General features: G+C 51.7%; 1 protein-coding gene across 1 annotated transcript in view; it reads right to left on the bottom strand.

Annotated features, from left to right (window-relative positions):
- Positions 1-1,245: 1,245 nt before the first annotated feature.
- The window catches only part of LOC107307328 (multifunctional procollagen lysine hydroxylase and glycosyltransferase LH3-like), a gene marked incomplete at its 5' end in the record, with an annotated part of 37,043 nt that continues 22,213 nt past the window's right edge, over positions 1,246-16,075 (bottom strand). The window contains 3 exons of the mRNA XM_085535488.1: positions 1,246-1,428; positions 7,716-7,835; positions 11,854-11,952. Coding sequence (XP_085391614.1) covers positions 1,246-1,428; positions 7,716-7,835; positions 11,854-11,952 — 402 coding nt within the window. The remainder of the gene's footprint in view (positions 1,429-7,715; positions 7,836-11,853; positions 11,953-16,075) is intronic.

Here is a 16,075-nt window from a genome sequence, read left to right as displayed (position 1 = left end):
CCATATAACCCCATATAACCCCATATACCCCATATAACCCCATATAACCCCATATAACCCCATATAACCCCATATAACCCCATATAACCCCATATACCCCATATAACCCCATATAACCCCATATAACCCCATATAACCCCATATAACCCCATATAACCCCATATAACCCCATATACCCCCATATAACCCCATATAACCCCATATACCCCCATATAACCCCATATAACCCCATATAACCCCATATAACCCCATATATCCCCCATATAACCCCATATAACCCCATATAACCCCATATATCCCCCATATAACCCCATATAACCCCATATAACCCCATATATCCCCTATATACCCCATATCCCCCCATATAACCCCATATATCCCCTATATACCCCATATAACCCCATATATCCCCCATATAACCCCATATAAACCCATATATCCCCCATATAACCCCATATAACCCCATATAACCCCATATCCCCCCCCATATAACCCCATATATCCCCCCCATAACCCCATATAACCCCATATATCCTCATATAACCCTATATACCCCATATAACCCCACATAACCCCATATAACCCCATATATCCCCCATATAACCCCATATATCCCCATATTACCCCATATATCCCCCATATAACCCCATATATCCCCCATATAACCCCATATAACCCCATATAACCCCATATACCCCCATATAACCCCATATAACCCCATATAACCCCATATAACCCCATATACCCCCATATAACCCCATATAACCCCATATAACCCCATATAACCCCATAGAACCCCATATAACCCCCATATAACCCCATATATCCCCCATATAACTCCATATAACCCCATATAACCCCATATAACCCCATATAACCCCATATAACCCCATATAACCCCATATATCCCCATATAACCCCATATATCCCCATATAACCCCATATAACCCCATATAACCCCATATATCCCCCATATAACCCCATATAAGCCCATATAACCCCATATAACCCCATATAACCCCATATATCCCCATATAACCCCATATATCCCCCATATAACCCCATATAACCCCATATACCCCCATATAACCCCATATATCCCCCATATAACCCCATATATCCCCCATATAACCCCATATAACCCCATATAACCCCATATAACATACATGCCCATATCCCTTGCTGCTCCCTGCCCCATATCCCCCCATATAACCCCATATAACCCCATATAACCCCATATATCCCCTATATATCCCATATATCCCATATAACCCCATATAACCCCATATAACCCCATATAACATACATGCCCATATCCCTTGCTGCTCCCTGCCCCATATCTTCCTCCGGCCCCACAAGTTTTATGGCCTTGAATCGTCTCTTGAGCTCCGTCCATACAGCCGCGATGTGGGGCTCGTGGTGCACACACTGTATGGGAAACATAGACAGCTATGGGGCTGCCCCATAGATCGATATGGGGGCTGCCCCATAGATCAACATGGGGCTGCCCTATAGGACTCTATGGGGCTGCCCTATAGAACGATATGGGGCTGCCCTATAGATCAATATGGGGCTGCCCTATAGAACGATATGGGGCTGCCCTATAGGACTCTATGGGGCTGCCCTATAGAACGATATGGGGCTGCCCTATAGATCAATATGGGGCTGCCCCATAGATTGATATGGGGCTGCCCTATAGAATGCTATGGGGGTCATAGAACTCTATGGGGCACATTGGACTCTATGGGGCACATTGGACTCTATGGGGCTGCCCCATAGAACGATATGGGGCTGCCCTATAGAATCTATATGGCTGCCCTATAGAATGCTATGGGGGTCATAGAACTCTATGGGGCACATTGGACTCTATGGGGCTGCCCCATAGAACGCTATGGGGCTGCCCTATAGAATGCTATGGGGCTGCCCTATAGAATCTATGGGGCTGCCCCATAGAATGCTATGGGGCTGCCCTATGGAATGCTATGGGGGTCATAGAACTCTATGGGGCACATTGGACTCTATGGGGCTGCCCCATAGAACGCTATGGGGCTGCCCTATAGAATGCTATGGGGTACATAGACAGCTATGGGGCTGCCCCATAGATCCATATGGGGCACTGACATCTATGGGGCTGCCCCATAGAACGCTATGAACGCATAGAACTCAATGGATCTCAATGGAACTCAATGGGTCCCTATGGGGTCTCTATGGGGTCTCTATGGGGTCTCTATGGGGTCTCTATGGGGTCCCTATGGGTCTCTATGGGGCAGCTATGGGTCTCAATGGATCTCAATGAGTCTCAATGGAACTCAATGGGTCCCTATGGGTCTCTATGGAGTCCCTATGGGTCTCTATGGGGCAGCTATGGGGTCTCTATGGGGCAGCTATGGGACCCTATAGGTCTGAATGGATCTCAATGAGTCTCTATGGGTCTCTATGGGTCTCTATGGGTCCCTATGGGTTCCTATGGGTCTCAATGGATCTCAATGGAACTCAATGGGTCTCTGGGTCTCTATGGGTCTCTATGGGGTCTCTATGGGGTCTCTATGGGGTCTCTATGTGTCTCTATGGGTCTCTATGGGTCCCTATGGATCCCTATGGGTCTCTATGGGTCGCTATGGGTCGCTATGGGTCGCTATGGGTGTCTATGTGTCTCTATGGGTCTCTATGGGTCTCTATGGGGTCTCTATGGGGTCTCTATGAGGCAGCTATGGGGTCTCTATGGGGTCTCTATGGGGTCCCTATGGGTCTCTATGGGGTCTCTATGGGGTCTCTATGGGGCTCTATGGGGCTCTATGGGGCTCTATGGGTCCCTATGGGGTCTCTATGGGTCCCTATGGGTCTCTATGGGTCTCTATGGGGCTCTATGGGTCCCTATGGGGTCTCTATGGGTCCCTACGGGGTCTCTATGGGTCTCTATGTGTCACTATGGGTCTCTATGTGTCTCTATGGGTCCCTATGGGTCTCTATGTGTCTCTATGTGTCTCTATGGGTCGCTATGGGTCGCTATGGGTCACTATGGGTCGCTATGGGGCTGTATCTCACCCTATTGTGGATCAGCAGCTTCACGTCAGTTCCCGGCAGCTATGGGTCTCTATGGGTCTTTATGGGTCCCTATGGGTCCCTATGGGTCCCTATGTGTCTCTATGTGTCTCTATGTGTCTCTATGGGTCGCTATGGGGTCGCTATGGGTCGCTATGGGTCTCTATGGGTCTCTATGGGTCTCTATGTGTCTCTATGGGTCTCTATGGTTCTCTATGGGTCGCTATGTGTCTCTATGGGGTCTCTATGGGTCTCTATGGGTCTCTATGGGTCGCTATGGGTCGCTATGGGTCCCAATGGAACTCAATGGTTCTCTATGGGTCGCTATGGGTCGCTATGGGTCCCAATGGAACTCAATGGTTCTCTATGGGTCGCTGTGGGTCGCTATGGGGCTGTATCTCACCCTATTGTGGATCAGCAGCTTCACGTCGGTTCCCGGCAGCTATGGGTCCCTATGGGTCTCTATGGGTCCCTATGGGTCTCTATGGGTCGCTATGGGTCGCTACGGGTCTCTATGGGTCTCTATGGGTCTCTATGTGTCTCTATGGGTCTCTATGGGTCCCTATGGATCCCTATGGGTCTCTATGGGTCGCTATGTGTCTCTATGGGTTGCTATGGGTCTCTATGGGTCTCTATGGGTCTCTATGGGTCGCTATGGGTCGCTATGTGTCTCTATGGGTCTCTATGTGTGTCTATGGGTCTCTATGGGTCGCTATGTGTCTCTATGGGTCGCTATGTGTCTCTATGTGTCTCTATGGGTCGCTATGGGTCGCTATGGGGCTCTATGTGTCCCTATGGGTCGCTATGGGTCGCTATGGGTCTCTATGTGTCTCTATGGGTCTCTATGGGTCTCTATGGGGTCTCTATGTGTCTCTATGGGTCCCTATGGGTCTCTATGGGTCTCTATGGGTCTCTATGGGGTCGCTATGGGTCTCTACGTGTCTCTATGGGTCGCTATGGGTCTCTATGGGTCGCTATGTGTCTCTATGGGTCGCTATGGGTCCCTATGTGTCTCTATGGGTCTCTATGGGTCGCTATGGGGCTCTATGGGTCGCTATGTGTCTCTATGGGTCGCTATGGGTCTCTATGGGTCGCTATGGGTCTCTGTGTCTCTATGGGGTCTGTATGGTTCTCTATGTGTCTCTATGTGTCTCTATGGGTCGCTATGGGTCTCTATGGTTCTCTATGGGTCGCTATGGGTCGCTATGGGTCTCTATGTGTCTCTATGTGTCTCTATGGGTCCCTATGGTTCTCTGTGGGTCGCTATCGGTCCCTATGTGTCTCTATGTGTCTCTATGGGTCTCTATGGGTCTCTATGGTTCTCTATGGGTCGCTATGTGTCTCTATGGTTGTCTATGGGTCGCTATGGGTCGCTATGGGTCGCTATTGGGCTCTATGGGTCGCTATGGGTCGCTATGTGTCTCTATGGGTCGCTATGGGTCCCTATGGGTCTCTATGGGTCTCTATGGGTCTCTATGGGGTCGCTATGGGTCTCTACGTGTCTCTATGGGTCGCTATGGTTCTCTATGTGTCTCTATGTGTCTCTATGGGTCGCTATGGGTCTCTATGGTTCTCTATGGGTCGCTATGGGTCGCTATGGGTCTCTATGTGTCTCTATGTGTCTCTATGTGTCTCTATGGGTCCCTATGGGTCTCTATGGTTCTCTATGGGTCGCTATGTGTCTCTATGGTTGTCTATGGGTCGCTATGGGTCGCTATGGGTCGCTATTGGGCTCTATGGGTCGCTATGGGTCGCTATGTGTCTCTATGGGTCGCTATGGGTCCCTATGTGTCTCTATGTGTCCCTATGGGTCTCTATGTGTCCCTATGGGTCGCTATGGGTCCCTATGGGTCGCTATGGGTCGCTATGGGTCTCTATGCGTCTCTATGGGTCTCTATGGGGTCTCTATGGGGTCTCTATGGGGTCTCTATGGGTCTCTATGGGGTCTCTATGGGTCGCTATGGGGTATCTATGGGGCTCTATGGGTCCCTATGGGGTCTCTATGGGTCTCTATGGGGCTCTATGGGGTCTCTATGGGTCTCTATGGGTCTCTATGGGGTCTCTATGCGTCTCTATGGGTCTCTATGGGTCTCTATGGGGTCTCTATGGGGTCTCTATAAGGCTCTATGGGTCTCTATGGGGCTCTATGGGGTCTCTATGGGGTCTCTATAAGGCTCTATGGGTCTCTATGGGGCTCTATGGGGTCTCTATGGGTCTCTATGGGTCTCTATGTGTCTCTATGGGTCTCTATGGGGTCTCTATGGGTCTCTATGGGTCTCTATGGGTCTCTATGGGTCTCTATGGGTCTCTATGTGTCTCTATGGGTCGCTATGTGTCTCTATGGGTCTCTATGTGTCTCTATGGATCCCTATGGGTCTCTATGTGTCTCTATGTGTCCCTATGGTTCTCTATGGGTCTCTATGGGTCGCTATGGGTCGCTATGGGTCTCTATGGGTCGCTATGTGTCTCTGTGGGGCTCTATGTGTCTCTATGTGTCTCTATGGGTCTCTATGGGGCTCTATGTGGTCTCTATGTGTCTCTATGGGTCCCTATGGGTCACTATGGGTCCCTATGGGTCGCTATGGGGTCTCTATGTGTCTCTATGGGTCTCTATGTGTCTCTATGTGTCTCTATGGGTCGCTATGGGTCGCTATGTGTCTCTATGTGTCTCTATGTGTCTCTATGTGTCTCGATGTGTCTCTATGGGTCTCTATGGGGTCTCTATGGGTCTCTATGGGTCTCTGTGGGGCTCTATGGGTCTCTATGTGTCTCTATGTGTCTCTATGTGTCTCTATGGGGTCTCTATGGGTCGCTATGGGTCGCTATGGGTCTCTATGTGTCTCTATGTGTCTCTATGGGTCGCTATGGTTCTCTATGGGTCGCTATGGGGTCTGTATGGTTCTCTATGGGTCTCTATGGGTCCCTATGGGGTCGCTATGGGTCGCTATGGGTCTCTATGTGTCTCTATGGGTCGCTATGTGTCTCTATGGGTCGCTATGGGTCGCTATGGGTCCCTATGTGTCTCTATGTGTCTCTATGGGTCGCTATGGGTCGCTATGGGGCCGTATCTCACCCTATTGTGGATCAGCAGCTTCACGTCGGTTCCCGGCAGCTATGGGTCTCTATGGGTCGCTATGGGTCGCTATGGGTCTCTATGTGTCGCTATGGGTCTCTATGGGGTCTCTATGGGTCTCTATGGGTCTCTATGTGTCTCTATGTGTCTCTATGGGTCCCTATTGGTCTCTATGGGTCTCTATGGGTCCCTATGGGTCTCTATGTGTCTCTATGTGTCTCTATGGGTCGCTATGGGTCGCTATGGGTCGCTATGGGTCTCTATGTGTCTCTATGGGTCTCTATGTGTCTCTATGGGTCTCTATGGGTCCCTATGGTTCTCTATGGGTCCCTATGTGTCGCTATGTGTCTCTATGGGTCACTATGTGTCTCTATGGGTCGCTATGGGGCTCTATGGGTCTCTATGGGTCGCTATGGGTCGCTATGGGGCTCTATGGGTCGCTATGGGGTATCTATGGGTCGCTATGGGTCGCTATGGGGTCTCTATGTGTCTCTATGTGTCTCTATGTGTCTCTATGGGTCTCTATGGGTCGCTATGGGTCGCTATGGGTCTCTATGTGTCTCTATGGGGTCTCTATGGGTCTCTATGTGTCTCTATGGGTCGCTATGGGTCTCTATGTGTCCCTATGGGTCGCTATGGGTCTCTATGTGTCTCTATGGGTCCCTATGGGTCTCTATGGGTCGCTATGGGTCGCTATGGGTCGCTATGGGTCGCTATGTGTCTCTATGGGTCGCTATGGGTCGCTATGGGTCTCTATGTGTCTCTATGGGTCCCTATGGGTCCCTATGGGTCGCTATGGGTCGCTATGGGTCGCTATGGGTCTCTATGTGTCCCTATGTGTCCCTATGTGTCTCTATGTGTCTCTATGGGTCGCTATGGGTCTCTATGGGTCTCTATGGGTCTCTATGGGTCGCTGTGGGTCGCTATGGGTCCCAATGGAACTCAATGGTTCTCTATGGGTCTCTATGGGGTCGCTATGTGTGTCTATGGGTCTCTATGTGTCTCTATGGGTCTCTATGCGTCTCTATGTGTCTCTATGGGTCTCTATGTGTCTCTATGTGTCCCTATGTGTCGCTATGTGTCTCTATGGGTCTCTATGTGTCTCTATGTGTCTCTATGGGTCTCTATGGGTCTCTATGGGGTCTCCATGTGTCTCTATGGGTCTCTATGGGGTCTCTATGTGTCTCTATGGGTCCCTATGTGTCTATATGTGTCTCTATGGGTCGCTATGTGTCTCTATGTGTCGCTATGGGTCTCTATGGGTCTCTATGGGTCTCTATGGGTCGCTGTGGGTCGCTATGGGTCCCAATGGAACTCAATGGTTCTCTATGGGTCTCTATGGGGTCGCTATGTGTCTCTATGGGTCGCTATGGGTCGCTATGTGTCTCTATGGGTCTCTATGTGTCTCTATGGGTCTCTATGGGTCTCTATGGGGTCTCTATGGGTCGCTATGGGTCGCTATGGGTCTCTATGGGGTATCTATGGGTCGCTATGGGGTCGCTATGGGTCTCTATTGGTCTCTATGTGTCTCTATGGGTCGCTATGGGTCCCTATGTGTCTCTATGGGGTATCTATGGGTCGCTATGGGGCCGTATCTCACCCTATTGTGGATCAGCAGCTTCACGTCGGTTCCCGGCAGCTCCATCGTCAGCAGCCGCTGCAGGAAAAGATCCAGGAACGGGGTCGGCTGCTCCACAAACAGCGACAGCAGCACCTGAAACTGTGGGGCACCCCATTGAATCTATGGGGCACAGACACTATGGGGCACAGACCCACTGAATCTATGGGGCACAGACATGGAGTCTATGGGGCACAGTGAGTCTATGGGGCACCCCACTGAATCTATGGGGCACAGACCCACTGAATCTATGGGGCACAGACACTATGGGGCACAGACCCACTGAATCTATGGGGCACAGACCCACTGAATCTATGGGGCACAGACACTATGGGGCACAGACCCACTGAATCTATGGGGCACAGACACTATGGGGCACAGACCCACTGAATCTATGGGGTACAGTGAGTCTATGGGGCACAGACCCACTGAATCTATGGGGCACAGACCCACTGAATCTATGGGGCACAGTGAATCTATGGGGCACAGACCCACTGAATCTATGGGGCACAGACCCACTGAATCTATGGGGCACAGACACACTGAATCTATGGGGCACAGTGAGTCTATGGGGCACAGACCCACTGAATCTATGGGGCACAGACCCACTGAATCTGTGGGGCACAGTGAGTCTATGGGGCACAGACCCACTGAATCTATGGGGCACAGACCCACTGGATCTATGGGGCATAGACCCACTGAATCTATGGGGCACAGACCCACTGAATCTATGGGGCACAGACACTATGGGGCACAGACCCACTGAATCTATGGGGCACAGACCCACTGAATCTATGGGGCACAGTGAGTCTATGGGGCACAGACCCACTGAATCTATGGGGCACAGACCCACTGAATCTATGGGGCACAGTGAGTCTATGGGGCACAGACCCACTGAATCTATGGGGCACCCCATTGAATCTATGGGGCACCCCATTGAATCTATGGGGCACACCATTGAATCTATGGGGCACAGACCCACTGAATCTATGGGGCACAGACCCACTGAATCTATGGGGCACAGACACTATGGGGCACCCCATTGAATCTATGGGGCACAGACCCATTGAATCTATGGGGCACAGTGAGTCTATGGGGCACCCCATTGAATCTATGGGGCACAGACCCACTGAATCTATGGGGCACAGACACTATGGGGCACCCCATTGAATCTATGGGGCACAGACCCACTGAATCTATGGGGCACAGACCCACTGAATCTATGGGGCACAGACACACTGAATCTATGGGGCACAGTGAGTCTATGGGGCACAGACCCACTGAATCTATGGGGCACAGACCCACTGAATCTATGGGGCACAGACACTATGGGGCACAGACCCACTGAATCTATGGGGCACAGACCCACTGAATCTATGGGGCACCCCATTGAATCTATGGGGCACAGACCCACTGAATCTATGGGGCACAGACCCACTGAATCTATGGGGCACAGACACCCACTGAATCTATGGGGCACAGACCCACTGAATCTATGGGGCACAGACACTATGGGGCACCCCATTGAATCTATGGGGCACAGACCCATTGAGTCTATGGGGCACCCCATTGAATCTATGGGGCACAGACCCACTGAATCTATGGGGCACAGACACTATGGGGCACAGACCCACTGAATCTATGGGGCACAGACCCACTGGATCTATGGGGCATAGACCCACTGAATCTATGGGGCACAGACACACTGAATCTATGGGGCACAGACCCACTGAATCTATGGGGCACAGACACACTGAATCTATGGGGCACAGACCCACTGAATCTATGGGGCACAGACCCACTGAATCTATGGGGCACAGTGAGTCTATGGGGCACAGACCCACTGAATCTATGGGGCACAGTGAGTCTATGGGGCACAGACCCACTGAATCTATGGGGCACAGACACTATGGGGCACAGACCCACTGAATCTATGGGGCACAGACCCACTGAATCTATGGGGCACAGTGAGTCTATGGGGCACAGACCCACTGAATCTATGGGGCACAGACCCACTGAATCTATGGGGCACAGACACACTGAATCTATGGGGCACAGACACTATGGGGCACCTCATTGAATCTATGGGGCACAGACCCACTGAATCTATGGGGCACAGACACACTGAGTCTATGGGGCACAGACACTATGGGGCACAGACCCACTGAATCTATGGGGCACCCCATTGAATCTATGGGGCACAGACCCACTGAATCTATGGGGCACAGACACTATGGGGCACAGACCCACTGAATCTATGGGGCACCCCATTGAATCTATGGGGCACAGACCCACTGAATCTATGGGGCACAGACACTATGGGGCACAGACCCACTGAATCTATGGGGCACCCCATTGAATCTATGGGGCACAGACCCACTGAATCTATGGGGCACAGACACTATGGGGCACAGACCCACTGAATCTATGGGGCACAGACCCACTGAATCTATGGGGCACCCCATTGAATCTATGGGGCACCCCATTGAATATATGGGGCACCCCATTGAATCTATGGGGCACAGACCCACTGAATCTATGGGGCACAGAGTGTCTATGGGGCACCCCATTGAATCTATGGGGCACAGACCCACTGAATCTATGGGGCACAGACACCCATTGAATCTATGGGGCACAGACCCATTGAATCTATGGGGCACAGACACCACTGAATCTATGGGGCACAGACCCACTGAATCTATGGGGCACAGACACTATGGGGCACAGACCCACTGAATCTATGGGGCACAGACCCACTGAATCTATGGGGCACAGACACTATGTGGCACAGACCCACTGAATCTATGGGGCACAGACCCACTGAATCTATGGGGCACAGTGAGTCTATGGGGCACAGACCCACTGAATCTATGGGGCACAGACTCACTGAATCTATGGGGCACAGACACTATGGGGCACCCCATTGAATCTATGGGGCGCCCCATTGAATCTATGGGGCACAGACATGGAGTCTATGGGGCATTGAATCTATGGGGCACCCCATTGAGTCTATGGGGCACAGACATGGAGTCTATGGGGCACCCCATTGAGTCTATGGGGCACAGACATGGAGTCTATGGGGCACTCCATTGATTCTATGGGGTTATTCTATGGGGTGAGTCTATGGGGTGAGTCTATGGGGTGATTCTATGGGGTGATTGATTCTATGGGGTGATTCTATGGGGTGCCCCATAGATCCTATGGGGTGATTGATTCTATGGGGTGATTCTATGGGGTGATTCTATGGGGTGTTTCTATAGGGTGCCCCATAGATCCTATGGGGTGATTGATTCTATGGGGTGATTCTATGGGGTGCCCCATAGATCCTATGGGGTGATTGATTCTATGGGGTGATTCTATGGGGTGCCCCATAGATCCTATGGGGTGATTGATTCTATGAGGTGAATCTATGGGGTGCCCCATAGATCCTATGGGTGATGATTCTATGGGGTGAATCTATGGGGCACCCCATAGATCCTGTGGGGTGATTGAGTCTATGAGGTGAATCTATGGGGCGCCCCATAGATCCTATGGGGTGATTGATTCTATGGGGTGTGTCTATGGGGTGATTCTATGGGTCCATTCTATGGGGTGCCCCATAGATCCTATGGGGTGATTGATTCTATGGGGTGACTCTATGGGGTAATTCTATGGGGTGAGTCTATGGGGTGATTCTATGGGGTGACTCTATGGGGTGATTCTATAGGGCACCCCATTGATTCTATGGGGTGACTCTATGGGGTGACTCTATGGGGTGAATCTATGGGGTGCCCCATAGATCCTATGGGGTAATTCTATGGGGTGACTCTATGGGGTAATTCTATGGGGTGAGTCTATGGGGTGACTCTATGGGGTGAATCTATGGGGTGAGTCTATGGGGTGCCCCATTGATTCTATGGGGTGATTCTATGGGGTGATTCTATGGGGTGATTCTATGGGGTGATTCTATGGGGCACCCCATTGATTCTATGGGGAGACTCTATGGGGTGAGTCTATGGGATGATTCTATGGGGCACCCCATTGATTCTATGGGGTGATTCTATGGGGCAGTTCTATGGGGCGCCCCATTGATTCTATGGGGTGAATCTATGGGGCACCCCATAGATTCTATGGGGCTGACCGTGCTGTTGTCCAGGTCTCTCACTCCTCGCTCACATTCCCCGCAGCCGTCGGGGCTCCAACCATTGGGGATGTAATTACCCAACCAGTTCAACTGCAGCTGTGGGGGGATATATGGGGCTGTGAGACCCATAGAGACACATAGGGACCCATAGGGACCCCATAACCCCATAGGGACCCATAGAGACCCCATAACCCCATAACCCCATAGAGACCCATAGAGAACCCATAACCCCATAGAGACCCATAGGGACTCATAGGGACCCATAGCGACCCCATAACCCCACAGGGACCCATAGAGACCCATAGAGACCCCATAACCCCATAGAGACCCATAGAGACCCATAGGGACCCATAGAAACCCCATAACCCCATAGAGACCCATAGAGAACCCATAACCCCATAGAGACCCATAACCACCCCAAAGGGACCCCATAACCCCATAGGGACCCATAGAGACCCCATAACCCCATAGGGACCCATAGAGACCCCATAACCCCATAGGGACCAATAGGGACCCATAGAGACCCATAGGGACCCATAGAAACCCCATAGAGACCCACAGGGACCCCATAACCCCATAGGGACCCATAGAGACCCATAGAGACCCATAGGGACCCCATAACACAATAGGGACCCATAGGGACTCCATAACCCCATAGGGACCCATAGGGACCCATAGGGACCCATAGAGACCCATAGGGACCCATAGAGACCCATAGGGACCCATAGGGACCCCATAACCCCATAGGGACCCATAGGGACCCATAGGGACCCATAGAGACCCATAGGGACCCATAGGGACCCCATAACCCCATAGGGACCCATAGAGACCCATGGAGACCCATAGGGACCCCATAGAGACCCATAGAGACCCATAGGGACCCCATAACCACATAGAGACCCATAGAGACCCATAGAGACCCCATAACCCCGTAGAGACCCATAGAGACCCCATAACCCCATAGGGACCCATAGAGACCCATAGAGACCCCATAACCCCATAGGGACACATAGGGACCCATAGAGACCCAAAGAGACCCATAGGGACCCATAGAGACCCATAGGGACCCCATAACCCCGTAGAGACCCATAGAGACCCCATAACCCCATAGGGACACATAGGGACCCATAGAGACCCCATAGAGACCCATAGAGACACATAGGGACCCCATAACCCCATAGAGACCCATAGAGACCCATAGGGACCCCATAACCCCGTAGAGACCCATAGAGACCCCATAACCCCATAGGGACACATAGGGACCCATAGAGACCCCATAGAGACCCATAGAGACACATAGGGACCCCATAACCCCATAGAGACCCATAGAGACCCATAGGGACCCCATAACCCCATAGGGACCCATAGAGACACATAGGGACCCCATAGAGACCCATAGAGACCCCATAACCCCATAGGGACCCATAGGGACCCATAGAGACCCCATAGAGACCCATAGAGACACATAGGGACCCCATAACCCCATAGAGACCCATAGACACCCCATAGAGACCCATAGAGACACATAGGGACCCCATAACCCCATAGAGACCCATAGAGACCCATAGGGACCCCATAACCCCATAGGGACCCATAGAGACCCATAGCGACCCCATAACCCCATAGGGACCCCATAGATCCCATATAAACCCCATATAACCCCATATCACCCCATAGATCCCCTATAACCTTATTGGGGCCGTTGCCATGCACTACAATGGGGCTGGTCCCATACAGAACATTACGGACCCCATAGAACCCCATAGAGCCCCATATCACCCCATAGAACCCCATATCACCCCATAGAACCCCATAGGGACCCATAGAGCCCCATATCACCCCATAGATCCCCTATAACCTTAGTAGGGCCGTTGCCACGCAGCACAATGGGGCTGGTCCCATACAGAACATTACGGACCCCATAGAACCCCATATCACCCCATATCACCCCATAGAGACTCATAGAGACCCCATAACCCCATAGGGACCCATAGGGACCCATAGAGACCCCATAGAGACCCATAGAGACCCATAGAGACCCCATAACCCCATAGAGACCCATAGGGACCCCATAGAGACCCATAGAGACCCATAGAGACCCATAGAGACCCCATAGAGACCCCATAATCTCATAAGGACCCATAGAGAACCATAGGGACCCCATAGAGACCCCATAGAGCCCCATAGAGACCCATAGAGACCCATAGAGACCCATAGGGACCCATATCACCCCATATCACCCCATAGATCCCCTATAACCTTAGTGGGGCCGTTCCCATGCACCACAATGGGGCTGGTCCCATATAGAACATTACGGACCCCATAGAACCCCATAGAGCCCCATATCACCCCATAGAGCCCCATAGAGCCCCATAGAACCCCATAGCGACCCATATCACCCCATAGAACCCCATATAAACCTTAGTGGGGCTGTTGCCATGCACTACAATGGGGCTGGTCCCATACAGAACATTACGGACCCCATAGAACCCCATAGAACCCCATAGAACCCCATATCACCCCATAGAGCCCCATATCACCCCATAGGGACCCATAGAGACCCATAGAGACCCATAGAGACTCATAGAGACCCATAGAGACCCATAGAGACCCATAGAGACCCCATAGAGACCCATAGAGACCCATAGGGACCCATAGAGACCCATAGAGACCCATAGAGACCCCATAGAGACCCATAGGGAACCACAGAGACCCATAGAGACCCATAGAGACCCCATAGAGACCCATAGGGACCCATAGGGACCCATAGAGGCCCATAGAGACCCTATAGAGACCCATAGGGACCCATATCACCCCATAGAACCCCATAGATCCCCTATAACCTTAGTGGGGCGGTTGCCATGCAGCACAATGGGGCTGGTCCCATATAGAACATTATGGACCCCATAGAGCCCCATAGAACCCCATATCACCCCATAGGGACCCATAGAGACCCATAGGGACCCATAGAGACCCATAGAGACCCCATAACCCCATAGAGACCCATAGGGACCCATATCACCCCATAGAACCCCATGTCACCCCATAGGGACACATAGAGACCCATAGAGACCCCATAGGGACCCATGAGACCCCATAACCCCATAGAGACCCATAGAGACCCATAGAGACCCATAGAGACTCCATAACCCCATAGGGACCCATAGGGACCCAATAACCCCATAGAGACCCATAGGGACCCCATAACCCCATAGGGACCCATAGAGACCCATAGAGACCCCAAAGAGACCCATAGAAACCCCATAGGAACCCATAGAGACCCCATAGAGACCCATAGGGACCCCATAGGGACCCATAGAGACCCATAGATACCCATAGAGACCCCATAGCCCCATAGGGACCCATAGGAACCCATAGAGACCCCACAGGGACCCATAACCCCATAGAGACACATAGAGACCCCATAGAGACCCATAGAGACCCATAGAGACCCCTGGGACCCATAGGGACCCCATAACTCCATAGGGACCTATAGAGACCCATAGAGACCCCATAGGAACCCATAGAGCCCCATAGGGACCCATAGCGACCCATATCACCCCATAGATCCCCTCTAACTTAGTGGGGCCGTTGCCATGCACCACAATGGGGCTGGTCCCATACAGAACATTACGGACCCCATAGAACCCCATAGAACCCCATAGAACGCCATATCACCCCATAGGGACCCATAGAGACCCATAGAGACCCATAGAGACCCATAGGGACCCATAGAGACCCCATAACCCCATAGAGACCCATAGGGACCCATATCACCCCATAGAACCCCATATCACCCCATAGGGACACATAGAGACCCATAGAGACCCATAGAGACCCCATAACACCATAGAGATCCATAGAACCCCATATCACCCCATAGGGACCCATAGATCCCCATAGAGCCCCATATCACCCCATAGAATCCCATAGAACCCCATAGAGACCCCATATCACCCCATAGGGACCCCATAGCGACCCCATAACCCCATAGAGACCCATAGAGACCCCATAGAGACCCCATAGGGACCCCATAACCCCATAGAGCCCCATATCACCCCATATCACCCCATATCACCCCATAGATCCCCTCTAACCTTAGTGGGGCCGTTGCCATGCACCACAATGGGGCTGGTCCCATACAGAACATTACGGACCCCATAGAGCCCCATATCACCCCATAGAGCCCCATAGGGACCCCATAACCCCATAGAGACCC

Source organism: Coturnix japonica, unplaced genomic scaffold, assembly GCF_054131305.1.
Source record: "Coturnix japonica strain WE unplaced genomic scaffold, WE-NBRP24 Scf127, whole genome shotgun sequence".
In the NCBI taxonomy this organism is placed as follows: domain Eukaryota; kingdom Metazoa; phylum Chordata; class Aves; order Galliformes; family Phasianidae; genus Coturnix; species Coturnix japonica.
This window is presented reverse-complemented; position numbering and strand designations above follow the sequence as displayed.